The sequence below is a fragment of the Neovison vison genome, chromosome 5 (genome assembly GCF_020171115.1).
Source record: "Neovison vison isolate M4711 chromosome 5, ASM_NN_V1, whole genome shotgun sequence".
NCBI lineage: Eukaryota > Metazoa > Chordata > Mammalia > Carnivora > Mustelidae > Neogale > Neogale vison.
In genome coordinates, this window is record NC_058095.1 from 87097961 (window position 1) to 87123491 (window position 25531).

Below are 25531 nucleotides of genomic sequence, written 5' to 3' on the forward strand. Positions count from 1 at the left end.
CTTTGGCCTCATTCTTAGCCCTATATCTGGGTTGTAGTAACATGTATTATTAAAGCAGGGATAAATTTAAGCGTGAGAGAGTAGCAAAAAGGGAATTAGGAAAAATCAGAATGTTATTCAACAGTAAAAAGATGCCAACCATACTGCAACTCTAAGAGTAAGTGAAGTAAGTGGATAAAGGGTAGAATGGTTTAGATAGTATATTTACCAAATAAACATAAAATAGATAGGATTACGGGGAAAAATGGACTTTGATCATTTTTCTATGACCCCTAAGATGACCAATAAATAAGTTCTTAAGAGAAAAACCACTAGGAAATAAGTGCTTTTATTATCATCTTCCTTTAGAAGAGGATGTGTGGCCCAGACTGAAAAGAGTTATTCCTAAAAGAGCTCTGTACTCTTAACAGTCCTCTGGTCTGGGACGCCTGGATGGCTCAGTGGGTTAAAGCCTCTGCCTTCGGCTCAGGTCATGATCCCAGGGTCCCGGGATTGAGCCCCGCATCAGGGTTTCTACTCAGCAGGGAACCTGCTTCCTCCTCTCTCTCTGCCTGCCTCTCTGCCCACTTGCGATCTCTGTCTGTCAAATAAATAAATAAACTTAAAAAAAAAAAAAAGAGAGAGTCCTCTGGTCCTAATTATGATACACTACTGTGATTTACTATAGCACAGCGCTAAAGTCTGAATGCTCTTGGATTTGTTCACCTCTGTCATACTCTTGTTCCACTTGTAATTCTCTTTACACATTTTTAGAATCTTCCAAGTGCTCTCAGTTCTGCCTTCAACTCTGCTGAGAGTTGAGAATATGTGGCTGTCTTCAAACTACTACCAGATTTAGCTTCTCTAATATGTCACTTGGACATTCAAGAATCTCTAACTGCTCTTTATTGATTTAGATTTATTAAAAGAAATCTAAACTCAGAAACCCAACCTAAAAAAAATTTATATTTAATCACTTCTCACAGCCTTACCCCACATTTCCCTTGCATCAAAATTTAGCCAGAAACCTCTATTCCCAAGACTGGTTAGGAAAGAAGAGGTATGCGACCCAACTCAGGGACAGACACACTACAGCCAACATAGATCTATTTTCCCCAAAGAATTATCTGCTTTGAAATGTGAGGAAAACTATAAGGCCTCATTTTACCTTAAAACAGCTTTTACCAACAGTTTTTAAATCCTTTACCAAACCTTAAAGCTTAGTGACCAATACTTTCTACGAAATGAAATAATGTTAAGATTTTTCTGTTCTAAATATATATGCAGAATAGAAAGGAGTAGGATGGTGGTTTCCAGGGTGTTGATAAGGTTTCTTGTTCTGGGTGCTGGTTACATAGATGGATGAATTTCAGATTTACTGAGCTTCACACTTACGCCATATCACTTTTCTGTATGTACGCTTCATTTCAAAACAAATTTTTAAAACGTGTTTTTACTATTAACCTCAGGATATGAGGGATAGAGGGTACTTAGCTTCAGAAATACCAGACAATAAAATCTTCACAATAAAATTAAGTTCTATTATATAGTGCCAAGATATTTTATTATATTCCACTATGATTTATGTTAGACTTCAACCAAGTAGGAAAAAAAGAGCCCATTTTATGCAAACTATCTTACTTGAGCTCTTCTCTTTCCTTCTGACAATTTCCAAGGAAGTTTCCAAACTGGCACGAATGAATATGTTCATGGATCTGAAGAAGAAACTCTTCATTGAATTCAAAGGCTTGTGGGAACTGTTCGGTCAAATGCCACACACACTCCAAGAACTGAGTAAACACCGGTGAGACTTCCTTTGGGTCACCATCCAAATGGCCACACCTAGCCCCCCAGAAAGTATAAGCTTTTAAAAATGCCTCTGAAAGAAGTCAATTATTCAGGTATTGTCAAATTTAAACACACACACACGAACCTAAAACTCAGTATCTACTGTCATAAAAAAAAGCATAATGTTTTTATTTGAAACAATTTAAATCTATGAGTTTTTCAACCACAACTTTAAGGGGTCTATTACCCTTCTAAGTACCACAATCCAGACAAAAAAGGAAGGTAATAAACTGCCACAAAAATTAACAAAGGTCTGAGAATTGAAAGAAATCACAGAAAAAAACTGAATCAGTTTTCATACAAAAACAAACAAACAAACAATAGCACGCTCACCTACGCAAGTTCATGAAGAACAGAAATATTTTGGCACTCTAAAACGGTTTTACAAAATATATAAATGTAAAACTATGACTCACCTCTCTGAAAACTTATGTCCAAAAGAGATCCAATCCTTTTCTATTAAAACCTTAATGAGAAAAAGCAAAATCCATTTTACAACTACTTTCAATTTCTTCTGTTTAAAATGGATTGAGTCCTATTATCTTAGCAGCATTTACACTTTTAACTTATAGTTGCAAACAAAACAAACTTTTGTGTAATTATAGGCAAAAGATAGCAAGAACCTGGATTAGAGATTGGTATAACAAAGGGTAGAAATGACACTTAAAAGAAATACAGTAGTTCTTTGACTTAAATAATTTAGGTTGTATTTATTACATTTTAAGTGCAAACTACATGTTATAAAGTGCTAACACATTTACATTTCTGTATGTCTAATGATGATATCTGCATAGAAGAAGGCTAAGAAAATGTAAATCAGAATGTTAACAGTTAGCTGTGGGTGGTAGACTGGGGTGTATGCTTTAAACCTTTTGGCTTACTTGTACATTACTTACACAGTACTTACCAGAGAAAGAATGATAAAAACACCAATAAAAAGTGTATATTCAAATTCAGATGGTGATATCTAACCTCTTGAATGGACTATCTTTATCTGTTTTCTCTGTCACAGCTCTACTGAAGTAATGGGCTTCTAATTTTTTTCAGTCTAATTTATACAACATATCTTCTTAGTATTTAACATATCTCATAATTTCATTATATAATCACCAAGTACATTCTTTACAGTGTCAAAACTGTCACCTTTGGGGGGAAAGCTAGATGGCAGCAGAGTAGGTGGATCCTAGGCTGGTCTTGTCAGCTGAACACAAATAGGTAATTATCAAATCATCCTAAATACCCAAAAATCGGCCGGAAGACTGACAGGACAAAGCCCACAACTAAGGGGAGAGAAGACTCATCAAAGATGCACTGAGAGGCAACATGATCTTTACCTTCAGCTGTGCACACTCTGGACAGGGAGGTTAAATTCCCACTGGACAAAATGAAAAGACAGAGAAAGTCACCCCAAAAGGAGCAAGGGAGGTAGTACTCACTGCCAGTGATTTAAAAAAACAGCCACCTTTAGCTTCTCCTTGTTGTAAATCTTTCCAGAAGGTGATATAATGATAGGGAAAGATACAGTTATCTGGAACCATGTTGCATGGGCTCAAATCCTAGCTCTGCCACTTCCACACCTGTGGTCTTCAGGCTTGGACCACAGGCAAGTGGTCTTCAGGCTTGGAGCTCCAGATTTTACTGTGGGCTCTCTGCCTGTCCTCTACACACCTACCTCTAAAACTCAACTCAGTATCTTTCTCACTGAATTTAGACTTCTGCTTCTCTCAGTAGGGAGCAAGAGAATGCCCACCCATCCTAGCAACTGAGTCCAGAGATGTTAATTCATCCTGGAAGAGGCCTCCTCTCTTCCATATCCAAACCAGAAATAATTCTTACTGATTCTTTCTCAACATCCCTGGAGGTTGAACCTATATACCTCTTGCATACACGTGGTATGGCCTTACTCCTGGCCCTCTTTTCTCTCCTGAGTTATCTTACCAGTTTCTACACTGGTCTCCCAGCCTCCATTTCTACTACCCTCCACCTAGAACACCAAGCTGTCTTTTTACAAAGCAGATCCAAGTAAGTTTCTGTTTCCTCTATTTAAAGTACTTTAATGGCTCTCACTACCCGAAAAGGTTAAAGGCCAAATTCCAGTCTTCTCTTACTGAAGCCTTCATACCACCATATCCTTCTGCTCCCAAGTGTCCCATTCTAACACCCTGAACTCCAGCCATCACACATCACCTGCATTCAGCCTAAGGAGCTATGCTTTGGTTCTCACTGTTCCTTTTGCCTGGGAAGCTCTCACATTGTCCCTGGGCATTTATTACATGATTTCATTTGAATATCTAGCAAGCCAAACATGGCAGAGAAAGTATTCCTCATCTTATACTCTTTCGGTAAGCTGCACATAATTTTATTAGTGGCACTTCCATTCAGCCTGTCTAAGACTCAGTATGTTAGTGCCATCAAATAATGGTGCTGCAAGGGATCTGGTGATGCTAAACCTTGCCCTGCTGTAAGATGGCACAGCATTTCATTATTCTAAACCAATGAAAACTTTCTACCATCTCTTCGCTTACTTTAGTTGTCATGAATTAAGATGTAAATTTTGGAAACATAAGTTAATCTGATCATGTGTCAAAAGACAAACAAAAACAGGAGGCAGAGTTTTAGCTTCACAAAGCAGAAAATCTATTCAACGAGAAATTTAATCTTCGGATATAAAACATGCCTCCTAATGTGTAATTACAATTAACGAACGAAGGCATTTGAAACAGAAAGTTTGCTCTAGAACATGATTTTTAAGTACTCTTATTTGTGCCTTGTTTTACATCACTCACATTTGTCGGATAAAAGTGAAGGAGAAAATACTGAATATTTCTACTATAACATTTTAGAAAAAAAAAACTTTTAAATTTAAAACTTGCTGTCAAACAGATGGCACAAATGGAAATCAGTCCAACTCAAGGTTGTTCAACCACAGCTACTACACACACTTTGGGCCAGTTAGGTCTTTGCTACGGGGCTAACCTCTGTAGTACAGAACTTTAGCAGTATCCCGGCCCCTACCAGCTAAGGGCCAGTTGCACTCTTCTCTTTGTAACAACCAAAACTGTCTCCTAACATTGCCAAATGTCTCCTGGGAGGACAAAAATCACTCCTATTTGAGAATCACTGGTCTAGCCAAATCACTCCTTACCATGAATCCTTTGATTGTTCTGTAGTAGGAATCCAGTAAAAGAGAGCCAAGGGAACAAACCTGGGAAGTCCTATCCCAACCATCAGAACAATGTACCAACACACTTGCATTTTCAACCATTATTGCCTGAAAAGAAAGATCACATACTTAGATTACAGCAGAATACATTTCTGGTACATCAGTTAAATTCTACTTATTCAAAAACTACACTAGCAAGTATTGCATTACACAGAAGAGCAAGGACTGTAATGATAATGCTGTCACAGCATAATTTCCAAAGAACAAGACAAAACACAAAACAAACAAAAAAATAAAACCAAAATTGTTGTTTCCAAGTGTCTGGTGATTTCTTTTAAAGTCCTTACATGAACTGCTATGTGATCTTTTAAAACTCAAATTAAAGTAAGCCTCATTAAAGAGGTAAAACATAAAAGTTCTCTGACTGGAAAGGGTACCAGCACCAGCAGCCAAGAGAATAAATTCATTCCTTCCTAACGATTATAAATCCCCAAACAAAATATGAACAACGAAGAGTTACTTTGGCTAAGAAGATTGCAGCGTCCATAACAGCTTTGATATGGCGAAGCCATCCTGAGCTCTCCAAACCAGAGTAGAAATCACTGACAGAAAGCCCTTTGGTACCATTGACTATGAAGGGGAAAAAAACATTTCATTAGAATGAGGCTAGCGTCTCCACTTCTCCTATTCAAGTTCTCTTTGCGTAAATTGGGAGGAAGAGGACAAAATAAAAAAAGAGACTGTATAAATGAAAAGATGCTATTAGGACCTCAATATTGGATTTTTCAGGTACATTTTTTTGGTCATTCCTTGTGCTTAAAAAAAGTTCCAATCTCTCGGGACACCTGGGTGGCTCAGACAGCTAAGCCTCTACCTTTGGCTCAGGTCATAATCCCGAGATCCTGGGATCGAGTCCCATTTCAGGCTCTTTGCTCAGCAGGGAGCCTGCTTCTCTCTCTGCCTCTGCCTGCCACTCTGCCCGCTTGTGCGCTCCCTCTCTCTCTTCTTCTTCTTTTTTTTTTTTAAGATTTTTTAAAAAGATTTTATTTATTTATTTGACAGACAGAGATCACAAGTAGGCAGAGAGGCAGGCGGAGAGAGAGGAGGAAGCAGGCTCCCCGCAGAGCAGAGAGAGCCCGATGTGGGGCTCGATCCCAGGACCCTGAGACCATGACCTGAGCCAAAGGCAGAGGCTTTAACCCACTGAGCCACCCAGGAGCCCCTTTCTCTCTCTCTTCTGACAAGTAAATAAATAAATAAAATCTTTAAAAGAAAAAAAGAAAAGTTCCAATTTCTTTTTTAAAAAAATTTGTGGAGTTCAAAGTATTTAAAAGTCTGATATTTTAATTGTTAAAACTCCACACCACAAATGGAAAGATACTTTAATACTTAAACGGAGCGTTATTTTCAACTAATCTTCACTGTACACACTAAGCAAGCATATTTATCTAATAATGACCTTTTTTTTTTTTTTTTGCAGAACCATTAGAACTGTCCTGTCCAATACAGTAGCCACTCCCCAAACTGACACATGGGTGGTATAAACTGAGATGTGGTTTAACTGTAAAATACATACTCATCAATTTTTTAAGACTTAAAGGAAAAAAACTAATGTGTCATTACTGATTTTTTTATACTGATTATATGTTAACATGTTTTAATACATTATGTAAGATATATTATTAATTTCCTTTTTTTTTTTACTTTTTTGAATGTGCATATAGGGAAATTTTAAATTACATCATTTTAAATTTTATAATGTGCTAACATTTTATTTCGATTAGACAAAGTTGCCTCAAAGGCAAAAAATAATCATACCTTCCAATAATTTTTGAAGGCTGGACCGCATGACATGAATATTTTCAATTCCAACAAACTGAAATCTAATGTTAGAATAGTTGTCTTCATTTTCATAACCTTTTCCAGCTGCTCTGTTGGCCATTGCATTCAGCTAAAATATAAAGTTTTAGAACTTTAGAGACAAATTGCTTTTATCACTTAACCTAGTTTACCAAAAATCATGAAAATACTAAACAAACTACATTTTAGCAGAGTTTAAAGAACTCTGAACTGAATATGTTACCATTTTTTTAATAAGCAAAAGTGTCACATATGTTATTAAGAGTAAAAAAGGACACTTTATATAAAGTAACAACATGATTGCTATATAATGGAAAGGTCAGACAAGAAGTTCCCCCACATATAATTTATGAAACTAATTCACTTATGTTTTTACTCAGTTTTCCGCATGTTTGTAATATTTCGAAATTTAAAAAAGAAAGAAGTATCTGTCATCTGAATCCTAAATGATTCAGAGATGAGCCAAGCTGGGAAGTTTCCTGTTATTGAATGAACCTATTAGATTCATTTCAGAGCAAGCCTGGGGAACACATGATCATTCAGAGAGCCACAGGGACCCTGAAAAATCAGATCTGAAATACATGTCAGATTATCTGAGATCCTCCATATTAAAAATTACTAGAGGCCCACACAGTATATACCATGGCATATAATCCCCTAGCTTGATACACCTCCAAGAACTGGGATAAAATTGGTCTCTAAGAAGAAAACAGACCGCCGGTAGGTCACTAGATCAAATGTTATCAGAGGCTCATTTAAGATTTGGTATGTTTAATTTTTTCAGACTTGGATTTCATATTGTACATTATTACAGTTTACAAAATATTCTTATGAACTTGGATGAAACAAAATCTAAATTGGAAGATAAAGCAGCTTTTCATTCAGTAGATGGGGGCCCAGGTTGGTAACAAGGAAGTTCAACTCTACCTACTGACTCCCTGGTTATTCAGCACCTATGATGACTAAGGTGAGAGTTAGATATTAAAATGCTTCTGCCTTATTACTAGTTAAGCTGAAGTTTAAACAGTATAAACAAAGCAATCTAAGAAAGGCCTGTTTTCTGTGTAGAAGGCAATTATACAGATAAGAGGTACTAGGTCTTGGGAAACAGATCATCCTCAGGCTTCATATTCAGAAACTTGTATTATAACCAGCTTTTATATCTATTATCACCTAAAAGTAATTCTGACCATTGAATCCACCAGATTAAAAAAGGAAGAAAAATAAAATTTGTCTTACAAGAGATATCACCAACATTCTTGACTTCTAAGAAAGTCTTTTCTTATTAACAAGATAAAAAATTATCAAATTATCAATTTCTAGTTTTTAATACTTCTTAATTTACTCAAGTTAATCTCATCTTGTTTCCTCCATTATCTTTTGTGAGAATGAATAATGATGAGAATAACTTCTAAAATAGCTACCATTCCTTTCAACAAAGCTGCCTAGAATTGTGCTCTATATCGCTCACTCGCTTTTTCTCATCGCTTTCTCTTATTTTCTCATCACTCCAGATTTTTGAAGAAATCCTCACTATAATTCTGCCAATGTCCTTTTGTGTAGCCCACCAGCTCTGCATTCGATGCTATAATAAAAATTAAAAGTAATGTTAGCTATTACCATTGAAGATTTTAATTACTTTAGTTTCAGGATCCTATATGAATTAGTGGCTTAACTGTGTTTATAAAAAGAAAAGGGGATTCTGACATTTGTCTCAATGACAAAAATTGAACCTAACATTACAGATGCCTAACAGAACAACTATTTCCTGTTCACTATTTAAAATTCTCTAGTTCAATGTTTTCTAACTCACTATTTTCCTTATTTTCTTGAATATTTCAAGTTAACACCCATTATTTTAACATGAAGTGTTCTGACAATTAAAAATTCTACTGAAAAAAATTAGTAAGATTTTCTAATTTTTCACAACACACTATTTAATATTTCTTCACAATAATATAAGACTTCCACACGATCAAGAGTTCCCAACATAAAAATCTGTTTTTCTAAATTTATACATAAATCAGAAGACATAAGATATCACCATCTGGGAAACAGGTCTCCTAAGTTGGTATTCTTTTAAAGACTGCCTTCCTCAGTGTCATTAGCCTCAGTTAATTTAAAACTGGGATTCAGACAGGTTAAATATGGGCAAACTGATCAACTCTCATTAATTAAAGTAACAAAGATAATTAAACTAACAGACTGTACTAGATTCAAGACACATACTTTGGGCCTGGTATCCATGACATACATATAGCGATTGACTGGATTGGCTTTACTAATGGCTTGAAGCAAATGTTCGTCCTCCAGGCACCTGGCACTGAATCCTGATAGTGGTTGACTACATCGACAAATGGCAGCCTAATTTTAAAGGACAGAAAACAACAGATTATCCAAAGATGTCTAAAACATGTCTTTAAAAAACGCTTAAAAGAAAAACAAAAGTTCAAATCAAATGTGTAATCTGTTTAAAAGTTGGCAGGACAATTCGAAGACATTAACTTTGAAATCCTATTTTAATTCAACACTATGTGAACATCTTGATGTTACATAAGTTTTCCCAATATTCTCTTCTGAAAAAGTGAAATGCCTCCTTATGTAGTTTGATGAAAAAAATCTTAAGTCCTAAGAAGCAACACTTCATCAATTCTCTATCATGTATCCTACTAAGATACTTGCATGCTACGCTCCAGATTACAAGACACTTTCAACTCAAGTTCAAGTAAGGGATTAATCAATAAAGGTAGAACAGGATTTTTTAAAGTAGTAACATTTGAGCTTTTATATTCCAAAAGTCTTCAGATCTCTATTTAGGAATCAGCAATCTTTATATAAAATGAGAAAAATGAACTTTAATTCAAGTTTGTGTTAAAATATAAATCTAAGAGGACAAAAATATCTGTTAGAGAAGTAGTGAATGGTGGATTAGATATTTACTCTTGTTCCAAGTCTTAAAAAAAGATTAGCAGATTTAGACCCATATACTTTTTCTCCAATCTCATCCATACCAACTCCAACTTAACCATAGCCCATCATTCCAACCATAGGATCATTAAGGGGAAAGAAAGTATACATAAATTCACACATTTTAAATTCACACACAAAATAAAACTATGTGAATTAAATAAAATAGAAGAAAATGAAATATAAAATATATAATTATTTTCAGACATACTTTCTCATTTGTTAAGTTAGGCACTGAATATCTGTTTTCAGCCTAGCTTTCCAATAAACAAGGTATACAAACATGGGTGTGTCAAACAGAGGCCATAACCAGTCATCATTCTCTATGACTTTTTTATGAAGAACAGATTAGGAATTTCTGTTTAAAATTTTACTTTTTACCTCTGGCTCCCTTCTAAAAGCCAACTAAAGTTCTAATTGGGACATCTAAAATGTATAAAATTAAAAGGTCAAAGAGAATGGAAAAGGAGAGAAAAATAGAGATGTTAACAAAATTTCAGAACATGAAAGCAGATTGAGAAGTTAGTAATGATCAATTTACCAGAACAGAGAAAGTTGTCAAGTTGTTAGGAGTCAACAATAAGCATTTTGAGCAGCTAAATCCCAGAAAGGCTTAGGATTTGGTACCTCTAAAAGCCTGATCTGGAGTATAACTGAAAATAGAATTGGTTGAATATCCATATAGCGACTGGTTAAGGCTCCCAGATCTTTGCTTGCCCTGAACACAAAGTTTACTCTATGAAAAGGATTAACCTGAAGACTCTAGACAATATGCACAGATGTAGGTAGGAGCGAAGCTCTATACCAGCCCCCACCCCCGCCAAATACAAGAGGATGAAGTAAAGCCTACAAAACAAAATGTGAAATCCTCCCATCCACCTTCCCACACTTGAATCCTAGAAAGAACTAACACACATATTGGGATGAAAATTAACAACAGAAAAGAATCCAAAGACAGAGATCACTCCTGCACACAAACTTCTAAAAAGCTTGTGGTACTTCACTTTTTAAGTACAAGAGCCTAGCCAAGAATCAGATACTTGAAAGACATGAAAAACAACAACAACAAAAAAACAAAATAAACAGAAAAAAGGAACTCTGAGCAACAGACAACTAATGTGGGGAGCAAAAGAATTCTTTTAAAAATACCCTTAACATCTTCAGAGAACCCAGTCATCATAGCCAAGAATAGAAAAAGGTCTAAAAAGTTCAGAAAATAGGAAGGAGAGCTTAGATTTTTAAAAATGGAATAGTAAAAATAAAGAGGTGGACAGGACGCCTGGGTGGCTCAATGGGTTAAAGCCTCTGCTTTTGGCTTGGGTCATGGTCCCTGGGTCCTGGGATCGAGCCCCGAATCAGGCTCTCTCTGCTCTGTGAGGAGCCTGCTTCCTCCTCTCTCTCTGCCTGCCTCTCTGCCTACTTGTGGTCTCTGTCAAATAAATAAATAAAATCTTAAAAAAAAAATAAAAAAAGAAAGGGGGTAGATTGGAAACAAAGTCAAGGAAATCTTCTAAAAACTACAAAGAGATGGAAAATAGAGAAAATTAAGAAAAACGGAGGTTTACAAAAGCCCACTTGCCAACTCACACACAAAACACAAGTACAAAGAAAAGTGACAGAAGAGAGAAAGTTACCACAGAAATAGAGAAGTAATTTCCCAGAAGTGAGTTTCTAGATAGAATTTTAAAAAAACACACTAAGGACTTCAGAAATTTCAGAACACTGGAGAGAAAAGATTTGAAAAGCTTCCTGAGAAAAAAAATCAGGTCACAAGCATTGGGAGTCAGAACTAAACTCCACAACTGGCTGGCTGTTGATATAGGAAAAGTGATTTACCATCTCTTTACAGGTTGAAAGTTACAGGTAATCAGCAGAGCCTACTTTATAAAATTATCATGGGACTTCTTGCATATAAAGCATCTAACACGGGGCGCCTGGGTGGCTCAGTGGGTTAAGCCGCTGCCTTCGGCTCAGGTCATGATCTCGGGGTCCCGGGATCGAGTCCCACATCAGGCTCTCTGCTCAGCAGGGAGCCTGCTTCCTCCTCTCTCTCTGCCTACTTGTGATCTCTGTCTGTCAAATAAATAAATAAAAACTTTAAAAAAAAATAAATAAAGCATCTAACACATAGTACCTTGTGACCTACTGTTCCAAGCTACAAAGGAAACTTTTGCTGTAATGAGCAATCCCTATTACAGCATCTCAGTATAAAGATGTCTCCTCCACCTCTTCGTACCGCAAAATCCTTCTGATTAGAAGTGCTTTCTATAAAAATTGTGAGCCTGAAATACCCTTGGCTCTCTTCTTTTTCTCAATAGTTGGTTTGTCAAAGCTATCTTCTCTTCTCAAATATAAGCAGGATCAAGAGAACCACAGGAAAGAAGAACCTATCTGTTCATTTTATTATTTTCAAGTCCCTACTAAAAGAAAGGAAAGGCTGAAGGAGGGTGGAGGAGGAAAGAAAGATGAAAAGTATGAAAGTTTCTATACATCAGGGTAATTTTAAAATTTCAAAAACGTAATCAAGAGAAAAGCCTTAGCGATTCGGGGTCTCTTCTGATTCCATACAAATTTTAGGATTATTTGCTCCAGCTCTTTGAAGAATGCCGGTGGAATTTTGATCGGAATGGCATTAAAAGTATAGATTGCTCTAGGCAGTATAGACATTTTAACAATGTTTATTCTTCCGATCCAAGAGCATGGAATAGTCTTCCATCTTTTTGTGTCTTCTTCAATTTCTTTCATGAGTGTTCTATAGTTCCTCAAGTACAGATCCTTTACCTCTTTAGTTAGGTTTATTCCAAGGTATCTTATGGTTCTTGGTGCTATAGTAAATGGAATCGATTCTCTAATTTCCCTTTCTGTATTTTCCTTGTTAGTGTATAAGAAAGCCACTGATTTCTGCACATTGACTTTGTATCCTGCCACGTTGCTGAATTGCTGTATGAGTTCTAGTAGTTTGGGGGTGGAGTCTTTTGGGTTTTCCATATAAAGAATCATGTCATCTGCGAAGAGAGAGAGTTTGATTTCTTCATTACCAATTTGGATACCTTTTATTTCTCTCTGTTGTCTGATTGCTGTTGCTAGGACTTCTAATACTATGTTGAACAAGAGTGGTGAAAGTGGGCATCCTTGTCTTGTTCCTGATCTCAATGGGAAGGCTGCAAGCTTTTTCCCATTGAGGATGATATTTGCTGTGGGTCTTTCATAGATAGATTTGATGAGGTTCAGGAATGTTCCCTCTATCCCTATACTTTGAAGCGTTTTAATCAGGAACGGATGTTGGATTTTGTCAAATGCTTTTTCTGCATCAATTGAGAGGACCATGTGGTTCTTCTCTCTTCTCATATTAATTTGTTGATTCACATTGATTGATTTGCGAATGTTGAACCATCCTTGTAGCCCAGGGATGAATCCCACCTGATCATGGTGGATAATCTTTTTAATGTGCTGTTGGATCCTGTTGGCTAGGATCTTGTTGAGAATCTTAGCATCCATATTCATCAGTGATATTGGTCTGAAATTCTCCTTTTTGGTAGGGTCCTTGCCTAGTTTGGGGATCAGGGTAATGCTGGCTTCATAGAAAGAGTCTGGAAGTTTTCCTTCTGCTTCAATTTTTTGAAACAGCTTCAGGAGAATAGGTGTTATTTCTTTTTTGAAGGTTTGGTAGAATTCCCCAGGGAATCTGTCAGGTCCTGGGCTCTTGTTTTTTGGGAGGTTTTTGATCACTGATTCAATCTCGTTATTAGATATCGGTCTATTCAGGTTATCGATTTCTTCCTGGTTCAATTTTGGTAGTTTATATTTTTCCAGGAATGCATCCATTTCATCTAGGTTGCTAAGCTTATTGGCATATAACTGTTCGTAATAACTTCTGATGATTGTTTCTACTTCCTTGGTGTTAGTTGTGATCTCTCCCTTTTCATTCATAATTTTATGAATTTGGGCTCCACCCCCAAACTACTAGAACTCATACAGCAATTCAGCAACGTGGCAGGATACAAAGTCAATGTGCAGAAATCAGTGGCTTTCTTATACACTAACAATGAAAATACAGAAAGGGAAATTAGAGAATCGATTCCATTTACTATAGCACCAAGAACCATAAGATACCTGGGAATAAACCTAACCAAAGAGGTAAAGGATCTGTACTTGAGGAACTACAGAACACTCATGAAAGAAATTGAAGAAGACACAAATAGATGGAAGACTATTCCATGCTCTTGGATCGGAAGAATAAACATTGTTAAAACGTCTATACTGCCTAGAGCAATCTATACTTTTAATGCCGTTCCGATCAAAATTCCACCGGCATTCTTCAAAGAGCTGGAGCAAATAATCCTAAAATTTGTATGGAATCAGAAGAGACCCCGAATCGCTAAGGAAATGTTGAAAAACAAAAATTAAAGCTGGCGGCATCACCTTACCTGATTTCAAGCTTTATTACAAAGCTGTGATCACCAAGACAGCATGGTACTGGCATAAAAACAGACACATAGACCAGTGGAACAGAGTAGAGAGCCCTGATATGGACCCTCAACTCTATGGTCAATTAATCTTTGACAAAACAGGAAAAAATATACAGTGGAAAAAAGACAGTCTCTTCAATAAATGGTGCTGGGAAAACTGGACAGCTATATGTAGAAGAATGAAATTTGACCATTCTCTTACACCGTACACAAAGATCAACTCAAAATGGATAAAAGACCTCAACGTGACACAGGAATCCATCAGAATCTTAGAGGAGAACATAGGCAGTAATCTCTTTGATATCAGCCACAGCAACTTCTTTCAAGATACGTCTCCAAAGGCAAAGGAAACAAAAGCGAAAATAAACTTCTGGGACTTCATCAAAATCAAAAGCTTCTGCACAGCAAAGGAAACAGTCAAAAAAACAAAGAGGCAACCCACGGAATGGGAGAAGATATTTGCAAATGACAGTACAGACAAAAGGTTGATATCCAGGATCTATAATGAACTCCTCAAACTCAACCCACACGAAACAGACAAACACATCAAAAAATGGGCAGAAGATATGAACAGACACTTCTCCAATCAAGACATACAAATGGCTATCAGACACATGAAAAAATGCTCATCATCATTAGCCCTCAGGGAGATTCAAATTAAAACCACATTGAGATATCACCTTACACCAGTTAGAATGGCCAAAATTAACAAAACAGGAAACAACATGTGTTGGAGAGGATGTGGAGAAAGGGGAACCCTCTTCCACTGTTGGTGGGAATGCAAGTTGGTGCAGTCTCTTTGGAGAACAGTGTGGAGATGCCTCAAGAAATTAAAAATAGAGCTTCCCTACGACCCTGCAATTGCACTCCTGGGTATTTACCCCAAAGATACAGATGTCGTGAAAAGAAGGGCCATCTGTACCCCAATGTTTATAGCAGCAATGGCCACAGTCGCCAAACTATGGGAAGAACCAAGATGCCCTTCAACGGATGAATGGATAAGGAAGATGTGGTCCATATACACTATGGAGTATTATGCCTCCATCAGAAAGGATGAATACCCAACTTTTGTAGCAACATGGACGGGACTGGAAGAGATTATGCTGAGTGAAATAAGTCAAGCAGAGAGAGTCAATTATCATATGGTTTCACTTATTTGTGGAGCATAACAAATAGCATGGAGGACAAGGGGCGTTAGAGAGGAGAAGGGAATTTGGGTAAATTGGAAGGGGAGGTGAACCATGAGAGACTATGGACTCTGAAAAACAGTCTGAGGGGTTTGAAGTGGCGGGGGGGGGTGGGAGGTTGGGGTACCAGGTGGTGGGTATTATAGAGGGCACGGCTTGCATGGAGCACTGGGTGTGGTGAAAAAATAATGAATACTGTTTCTCTGAAAATAAATAAATTGGAAAAAAAAATTACCTATGTGTAAAAAAAAAAAAAAGGAGAGAGAAAAGCCAACACTTCTCTATCAGCAACATTATAATAATGACCTTCCTATGTAAAAATGAGTGTTCATTTGGACATTTAAAACTGAAGAGGGGTTATGCCACATTTGTAAAAAAAAAAAAAAAGAAAAAAGAAAAAATATCTTCTTTTCTTACCTCTTTATTGTGATGATAATAGGAAAGAACTGGGAATCTTCCCTTGCTCCGGAATTTGGAACTACCAACAATTATTGGTTTGCTTGCTATTCGGGGAACATAAAGTTCTCTGGGATAAGTTTCACAAATCTGTAAAAATCAAATAAAACATATCCATTCTACACACAGTTCAAAAACTATGAGGTTAAAAATCACCTTTAAAAAACTTTAAGACTTATTAAATGCAAGAACAGTACATAGCAATATCTAGACAACTTCCTACACTACTATAACACTCTCCATCTCAGTACTAACATATTCTGAATTTCTCCAAAGGTTGCTAAGTTGAAATAAGTCAGTCAGAGAAAAACAAATACCATATGATTTCACTCATTATGTGGAATTTAAGAAACAAAACAGATGAGTAAAGGGGGAAAATGGGAGAGTGTGGCAAACCAAGAAACAGACTCTTAACCATAAACAACAAAGTGGTTACCAGAAGGGAGGTGGGTGTGGGATGGGGGAAATAGGTGATGGGGATTAAGGAGTGCACTTGTAACGTGCACTGGGTGTTGTATGTAAGTGTTGAATCACTATACTGTACACCTGAAACTAGTATCACACTGTATGTTAACTAACTGGAATTTAAATAAAAACAAACAAACAAAAATGTTGCTGAGTTACCTTGTATTCTCGGTTGGCATCAGACAGCTGCCAGTTTGAATTTGGCACTCCCATCCTCTTATATTCCTCAGCAAGATCAATGAGCTCCCAACCTTGTAGTCGTTCTGAATCATTTTGTTTGGGATTGTAAGAGAATGCATAGAGATCTTCGTATTTTGCTATCGTATACAAAATACATAAATGTTATGATGCAACTTCTAAGACTTAAAACTCTTATAAATAACAGTAATTTTTCTTTTTTTTTTTTAATTTTTTTCTTTAAAATTTTCAAAGAGATAACTAATACCCGAACAAATCTGGACTCAATTTATTTTCTCTGTCCTTCAATTCAAAGGATCATATCTAAAGGCATACACATTAAACTGAGATTCAATTTATTTAATCAGCAAAAGCTAATAAACAATAATTTTATATCAAATACTCTAATGTAATACTTCTTTTTCCTAAAAGTATAATTTTAATGACACAGATGCAGGTACGTCTCACCCACCACACTTCCCAAATGATACATAAAATGGAAATACTAAATGCTGAGATAAAAAACTAGAGGTGGCCTAAAGAACATGAACTTGCATATACATTCCTATATAGGGCAGTGGCAATGGTTGCACAAAGCTTCAGAGAGCACTTAGTCCTGAATAATATTAAGCCCCTAAAGTGACGGAACCATCTTTACTATAAGATCTGGCTTAACTTGGGAAAATGGGTAAATGCTACAGGCTTTATGTGTTAGGAGAGAAGGATGTGCAGATCCCTGCTCCTAGACACACCCTTCTCTCCTAGATCACTGCAGTCCAGGTGTTCAACAACAAAGTAACATTCAGTAACCAGTGTGCTATGTCTCCTGGAGAAATCTACATGGAGAAATCTACATAATTCAAGTCATGTTGGTGGGGGCAGCCTCCAGATCCCAAAGGCATAGTGACAGGATTCCTTTCTCTGGCCTACACTCTTCTCATTCCTCCTACTACCTACCTCCTGAAGTAGGATTCACCCTCTCTTTTCCCTCTGGTCATCTCACTTGTGCTCCACTATGATCAATTAAATTCATTGGTCCCAGTGCTACCAGAGGAGTTTGACCTTCCTTAACTTTTCATTTAACAATCAATTCCCAAGTTATTCCCAGTGGTTGTGGATACCCACTCGGGGGGTGGGGGTGGGGGGAGCTGCACTGTTGGCCACCGACAAACTTTAAAAACAGTAATATAAATCAATAGTTTTAAAAATCTGTATTCTAGGGGTACCTGGTGGCTCAGTGGGTTAAAGCCTCTGCCTTCGGCTCAGGTCATGATCCCAGGGTCCTGGGACTGAGCCCCACATCAAGCTCTCTGCTCAGAAGGGAAGCCTGCTTTCACCCCTCTCTCTTCTACCTGCCTCTCTACCCACTTGTGATTTCTGTCTGTCAAATAAATAAGTAAAATCTTTAAAAAAACAATCTATACTCTATTTTTTTTTTTTTAATGCTTAACTTTTTTCCTTACTCTTACCCGTTCTTTGGAAATCATTCTAAAAATTTAGAGCAGAAGCATCTAATTAGTTCCAAGCCCAATTTTTTGGAATAGAGTACACAAGAACTTAAGGGTAACTTCAATTATAAAGTAACAATGGCATATTACGTATCTTAGATAATCCATCTCAAAATTAAGTAAGCTTTGGTCTCTAAAAACAGTACCTTGTTTTGATAGTTGTAGCAAAGAATTGTAAATATCATGGCAATCTCTTTCTCTGGGAACAATGAAATGCACAATCCTGAAGTTCTTGCACTGAATCACAAGTGGGCATCCAGAAGTAGTCAAAGCTAGTTTCTCTACTAAGGCAATATGGTGGTGCAATATCTACAACATGAAAAAAACATGATCAGCATCATAAAAAAGGGCTAAATATCGTATTCTACTCCAGAACACATGCATGTTAGAAATGCCCTCTTCAAACAAAGTACTCAAAACTTGTGACTGAATGCCTAAGCCAGAACTATGCTCTCTGACTCGTTGTCCATCACTCCACATACTCAGTACATCATCAAACCCTGAGAACTACATCTCCCACATACCTCTGTAACCTCTCTACTTCTCTCCATGTCCACTGTCACTCCCCTAGCTGTAATGCTCCCATTGTAAGTAGCCTCCTAAAAGTTCTCCCCATATCTACTCTTGACCCCCTCTAACCCATTTTCTACAGGGCAGGTGAGTGACCGTTAAAAAGCAATTAAAAAAAAATAAATAAAGGGTAATCTAGTCATGTCATTTACTAGACTCTGGCTCTAGACTCATTTCAAGTCCTTCCCCACATCAAGTTTGAGTGACAGAGTCCTCTCTTTGGCTCCTCAAATGCACCAACCTTCTTTATATACACTGAGTTGCTCCTACTAACTAGGAAATCATAGATCTACTTCTTCATCTAGGGACTTCTAGTATTATTTCTGGCCTTTGTTTAAACCTCATCATCAAGAAGAACAGCCTGAAGACCCCCATTGCCTTTCCCAAGTAAGTTAGATCCCTTCCATTTTCTTATGCCTATACTTTTCCTTCACTTAGAACATGAGTAATTCTTTGTATAGTGAATGTGTATTTCTCTAGCCAGATGCTGGGAACTTCGTAAGGAGCAATACTATGACTAAGCTGAGCATCATTCTATCTCTAGCACTTACCACGGTATCTGAAGCATTATAATCACCCTATTCAAAAAAAAGTTACAAATGTTATACCTTATAAATCCAAACTTAAAATTTGACCAAATGAGCACTACAAGTGTCTTTGCTTATACCTCTATCACAATGTTTATTGAATGAACAGAAAGTCCTACTATAAACTCAGTATTTTTAAATATGATTATCATTCATACCAGTTCTAATATTGTTTGCTACTAAAAATAAAAAGTTTTCTTTTTCTCAATCCCATTCCTATGAATTTAAAATATTTATAAGATGTTTTTCTAGAAAGTCAAAGATCTTAGAGTCATAGCAGGTTCCTGAGTGATAAAACTCAAACATGGCAAGAAATCAATGCATCACAAATTAATCTAAAACTTTAATACAAGTACAGTAAAAAAATCCCAGACTGCTTTTTCCTTTTTTGTGGCAGAGTAAGAGATGGATGATTATATATACCACACATATATATTATATGATTATAATATTAAATGTTAATATTAATTACTTGTATTTTCTAAAGTTCTCATGCAAGATTCAGTGCATAAAATAATGAAGAAAAGCTTAAAAAAGATTAATAAGAACTTGTTCTACAGACATAAAAAGTATATAAAACACAGATATTTAGTACTTGCTACAAATAACCCAACCGGTGGCTAAGATTTAGCACTGACATTTATATTAGCAGGCCTGTGCCAAGTTATTCAAAATGATCTGAATAATAGTAACATCAAAATAGAGAATAAGAGACAATAAGCTACTACATCACTATTGTGTTTCTAATTAAAACCCAATATTATTTGCAAGAAGAAAATGTTGGAGAGACCTGGCTCTGCCGCTAACTAGTTATGTGATCTTGAAAAAATAATAATCTGTAAAATAAGAAAAATATAAAGTTAGTAAGCCTCCTTCTAGATCTAAAATGTTCATTTTTATGGACCAAATGTACTAAACAGATTTTATTCAGGAGAGACATATGGGAATATACTGACAAAAAAGCATTTTAAAGACAATAATCAGAGAGAATAATACAGACTTTTTTGCTGCTCCCAAACTATGTTCCCGACATCTGCAAGAGGTCCATCGGGGAACTTCCCTGTCTATCTCTAGGAGATGGAAAACATACTGAGAAGACACTGAGGCAGATGGACAAATGAAGGGTAGACTGAGTGAATGAGAATGAATGATCTGACAAGGCAGGCCCTGCTTGGTGAAACCCTTGACAGTTCCTGGGCCAGCACTGGACAGGGAAGAGCTCCAGTGCCTTGAGGGAATACATCTCTGAGATCAACATCTCAGGTAAATATCTTGACTTATTTAATGCAATCACATATAAATTGGATGGCCTTCCTGGGGAAATGAAGAGAGTACAATAAAAGAGAAATTGTATTAAAAAGCTAGAGTCAATAAAGCAGTATGCTCCTGTAAGTGGAATCAATATATCAAAAGAACAGAACAGAGTTCAAAAGCAAACTCTCACTGTATTTATAACAGAGTTGATACTACACATTAATGCACTGAAACTGTCGATAAATGGCACCAGTATACATATAATAATAAAAAGAATAAAAATAAAAATGAATCCCTAAGTTATATCATCGAAGAAAATATTTTCCATATTATTAACAACTTATACTTGAAATACAAAATGTAAACTTTTAGAAAAAAATACAAGAGAATCTTTATGACAGTTAGAATCCCTAGTCAGAAAACAGCATAAACCATAAAAGAAGAAATGAAAAATCTAATACACTAAAATTTTAAACTTTAATTCAAAGACATGTATACATTCAAGATAAGCCACACACTGGGAGAAATTATCTACAAAACACATACCAGACAAAACATTAAAAACCAGACTCATATAAAGCCAATAAAAAGACAAACAGCCCAAGAGAAAAAGCAAAGGAAATCTAAAGTCCACAATATCCGAAAGGACAACTTCCTTGTAATCAGTAATTTAAAATCACAATTGCACATCCACCAGAGAGGCAAAAATTTTAAAGCTAACAGTATCAATGGTGCTGACGACGGTGGACAATATATCACACTCTACTGATGAGAATATTTTGAGACAACTACTTTGGAGTGGGGCACATTTAGTGAAGGAAAATACATACTTATCTAAGCACCAGTAATTTTACTCCCAGGCAAATACAGGAAGAAATAGACACAAAATATCCATTACTATATTATTTGACCTACAATCGATTAAAAAACACCATAATTGCAATTTAGTATAAAGATACCATGGATCAGGTGCACTTTTATTCTCTCTCTCAAATAAATAAATAAAATATTTTTTAAAAATACCATGGACTATGCCATTTAAACTATTAAATATTAAACATGTACATCTATTACTTAAATCATTTTTAAAAACTGAAAGGAACAAGCAGGTATTTTATAATTATTAATGCAGATAAAGAATCGTGCTATATCCTATAAAAGAGCTCCATATTCTCCCATCCAAGTACTAACCAGGCCCGACCCTGCTTAGCTCTGAGATCAGACGAGATCAGGCATGTTCAGGGTGGTATGGCCATAGACAAGAGCTCCATATTCTACACGGTATCCTTGTTTTATTAGGAGAGAGAGGAGATGTGATCATGTGACTATGAAAAATTTTTTCATTAAATTTTTTGTACTGATCAAAATGAAATACAGCAATAGGCTAAGTCCATTACTCTAAGTATGGTAGGCAGTACAGCAGATGCCCTTCTTACCCAGGTTTCTTTCTGATGAGTGTCTATAAATAATAGATGTGTGGCCGTAAGATAGAGTGTTCCTGTTAGCGACTTGTTGCTGGTACTGAATCGGTCAAGTAATTTCACTTGCTCAACCTAGAAAAAAGGAAAAGAAAAGAAAAAAAAGTTATCTGTCATTTCAAAAATCATACAAATTCTTTGTTATCTCATGATTTAAATGCACCATTTTCAAATTTTTCCCCTTTCTATTAAAAAACATGAGTCTATTTAATGTTGAACATTAAATTTCACATATCTTGGGGAACATGTAAACCACAAATAACAGGTACAATTTAGAGTTAGAAATACAACCCATAAAGGAACTCTGTTAAAAAAAAAAACAAAAAACAAAAACACACAAATACTAAGGGGAACAGGAAAGAGGCACATGATAAACAACAGTTTTCATATCCAAGAGCCCATATATTTTTTAATTTAAATATTATTTAACATACAGTGAATACTAGTTTCTGGAGTAGAGTTCAGTGATTGATCACTTACATACAATACCCAGTGCTCATCACAAGTGCCCTCTTACATATCCACCACCTATCTAGCCCATCCCCCACCATCTCCCAGTATCAACCATGAATTTATTCTCTACCATTAAGAGTCTCTTATGGTTTATTTCCCTCTCTTCTATGTCTCCTTTCCTCTTTCCCATATGTTCATCTGTTTTCTTTCTTAAATTCCACATATGAGTCAGATCATAAGTTATTTATGTTTCTCTGACATTATTTTACTTAGCATAATATCCTCTAGCTCCATCCACATCATTGCAATTGGCAAATTTCATAATTTTTGACAGCTGAGTAATATTCCATTATATATATATATATATATATTCACACACACACACACACACACATTTTCTTTATCTACTTATCAGTTGATGGACATTTGGGCTCTCTCCATAGTTTGGCTATTGTTAATAATGCTGCTATAAACACTGAGGTGCATATGCCCCTTTGGATCTGTATTTTTATATCTTATGGGTAAATAGCTAGTAGCGCAATTGCTGGATCATAGGACAGTTCTATTTTTAACTTCTTGAGGAACTTCCATACTGTTCTGCAGAGTGGCTGCACCTGTTTACATTCCTACCAGCAGTGCAAGAGGGTTTCCCTTTCTTCACAACCTCACCAACACCTGTTGTTTCCTGTGTTATTAATTTTAGCCTTCTGACAGATGCAAGAGTCCATATATTTAAGTTAGCAAATCAAGTAATATATCGAGCATCATGGAGGTAAACTATCAGAAAAATTAAATCAAGAAACACTTAAATGGTTGCAAAGTCCAACTTAATTTCTATATTCTCCTCACCACTCCACCCAAGACAGTGTTTCGTGGTCAGCTCTGTGCTTTTACTCATACTCACACTCATTCTCCCTTCTTAAGACAGTTTATTCTGCTTAGCCAAGTGCTAAGCATTCTTCGGGGTTTGATGATGCCCTTTCTCCTAACTGGAATCCTCAGAAAATTAACTGACTTACTTAATGTCTCAGCTTTTTAGTTAGTTCCTCCTGGCTCCGAATTCCATTACAGATTATATCATGTACTGGCTCTATGTCTTCTAGCAGCTGAGACGGTGAGGTACATAGTACTTCTTCTTTAATAGTACACACACACACACACACACACACACAGACACACACACACACGGCTGCCACTTGAGAGTGGGGTTAGAGTTGGCCAGGACTGTGTAAGGGACTACTGTTTTGAAAACACAATTATTTATTGCTGTCCATTCTCTTCAGGAGGGGAAAAAAGAGTAAAACAACCAACATAAAATTTTTAATTCACAGCTATAACAGCAGGTTGTAGATAGTTCTTTAACTTGTATGTCTTCAAAACCAGATTACTAACAATTATCTCATTAATTCTGTACTTCTCCCCACATATATTTTCTTTTTCCTTACTAAAATAGAAGTAAAATGTCCCTCATTATGAAATTATGATTTCCAAAATAATAACTACCATGTAAAAAGCTAATTAACTCCCCCAAAGAAATTTAATTCCAGGGCTTTTTTAAAAATTTAAAATAACAGCTGTTCAAGTAAGTTAAAATTTATTTATTATTATTATTTTTAAAGATTTTATTTATTTATTTGACAGACAAAGATCACACATAGGCAGGGAGGCAGGCAGAGAGAGAGAGGAGGAAGCAGGCTCCCCGCCAAGCAGAGAGTCCAATCAGAATCCTGGGATCGTGACCTGAGCTGAAGGCAGAGGCTTTAACCCACTGAGCCACCCAGGTGCCCAGTAAGTTAAAATTTAAATGTAAAATTAAAATGCCTAGGGGCTCCTGGGTAGCTCAGTGGGTTAAGCCTCTGCCTTCGGCTCAGGTCACGATCTCAGGGTCCTGGGATAGAGCCTGCATCGGGCCCTCTGCTTGGCGGGGAGCCTGCTTCCCCTTCTCTCTCTGCCTGCCTCTTTGCCCACTTGTGAACTCTCTGTCAAACAAATATATAAAATCTTTAAAAAATTAAAATGCCTATATTTGATACAAAATTTTATTTGTATGGGGTGAAAATGAATTTGAGTTTTAATACTTTCTTCTGGAAACTTAGAGAGATATGACCTAATTTATGTAGCTCAGGTCTAACAGTTGATCTGACACATAAAAATTGTCAGATCAGGGTGCCTAGGTGGCTCAGTGGATTGGGCCTCTGCCTTTGGCTCAGGTCATGGTCTCCAGTTCCTGGGATCAAGCCCTGCATCGAGCTCTCTGCTCAGAGGAGAGCCTGTTTCCATCCTGTCTCTCTGCCTACTTGTGATCTCTCTCAAATAAATAAATAAAATCTTTTTAAAAAATTTAAAAATTGTCAAATCATTATACACATTGTCCTTTAAGCTAATTGGAAAACCTCCTTCTTATAACCAGTATGAAAATTTCTCTTGGAGATCAGCATTTACTTCATTGTCTAGGACCATTTCTTCCTTAATTAAAAATCTAACTTCATTATACAACTCACTTTGAAAAAAAACCTTAAATTTAAACCCTTTTAAAACAATGGAATTGGGGCACCTGGGTAGCTCAGTGGGTTAAGCCTCTGCCTTCGGCTTGGGTCATGATCTCAGGGTCCTGGGATCCAGCCCTGCATCAGGCTCTCTGCTCAGCAGGGAGCCTGCTTCCCACCCCACTCCTCCCCCTCTGCCTACTTGTGATCTCTGTCAAATATATAAATAAATTCTTTAAAAAAAGAAAACAATGGGATCAATTACTGTTGACTCCCCTTCAATTGCACTAGACTTGAAACTAACCAAGAGCAATACCATAATATAAATCTCATCTGCCTTATCTCTGAAGCAATTAAAGCAAAGTGTTAATGGCTCTAAAGAAGAGAATTAATGAATATATATGGAAATAAAGGTTACTATAAAGTATCAACACTACTCAAACAATTTGTGCCAACATCATTTTGTAGCACTTCACAAACTACTCAAAAGTGATATAAAAAAGGATTTTGGCAAGTAGTTTAAAGGGAGTGGTGGTTGATGTTTACCACTTACTTAACTGAACAGTAAGGTTGCTTTTTTTTTCCCCCCAGCGTAACAGAATTCATTGTTTTTGCACCACACCC

At 36.4% G+C, this 25531-nt stretch overlaps 1 protein-coding gene across 2 annotated transcripts in view; it reads right to left on the minus strand.

Annotated features, from left to right (window-relative positions):
- The window catches only part of MTMR6 (myotubularin related protein 6), a 41898-nt gene that overhangs the window by 6530 nt on the left and 9837 nt on the right, over positions 1 to 25531 (minus strand). For both annotated transcript variants that reach the window (XM_044249431.1, XM_044249432.1), the window contains exons 2-11: positions 21927 to 22043; positions 18226 to 18388; positions 16554 to 16711; positions 15891 to 16019; positions 9080 to 9214; positions 6809 to 6941; positions 5511 to 5620; positions 4973 to 5098; positions 2244 to 2293; positions 1621 to 1821 (exon numbers count right to left, since the gene is read on the minus strand). In XM_044249431.1, the coding sequence (XP_044105366.1) occupies positions 1621 to 1821; positions 2244 to 2293; positions 4973 to 5098; positions 5511 to 5620; positions 6809 to 6941; positions 9080 to 9214; positions 15891 to 16019; positions 16554 to 16711; positions 18226 to 18388; positions 21927 to 22043 (1322 nt within the window). The remainder of the gene's footprint in view (positions 1 to 1620; positions 1822 to 2243; positions 2294 to 4972; positions 5099 to 5510; positions 5621 to 6808; positions 6942 to 9079; positions 9215 to 15890; positions 16020 to 16553; positions 16712 to 18225; positions 18389 to 21926; positions 22044 to 25531) is intronic.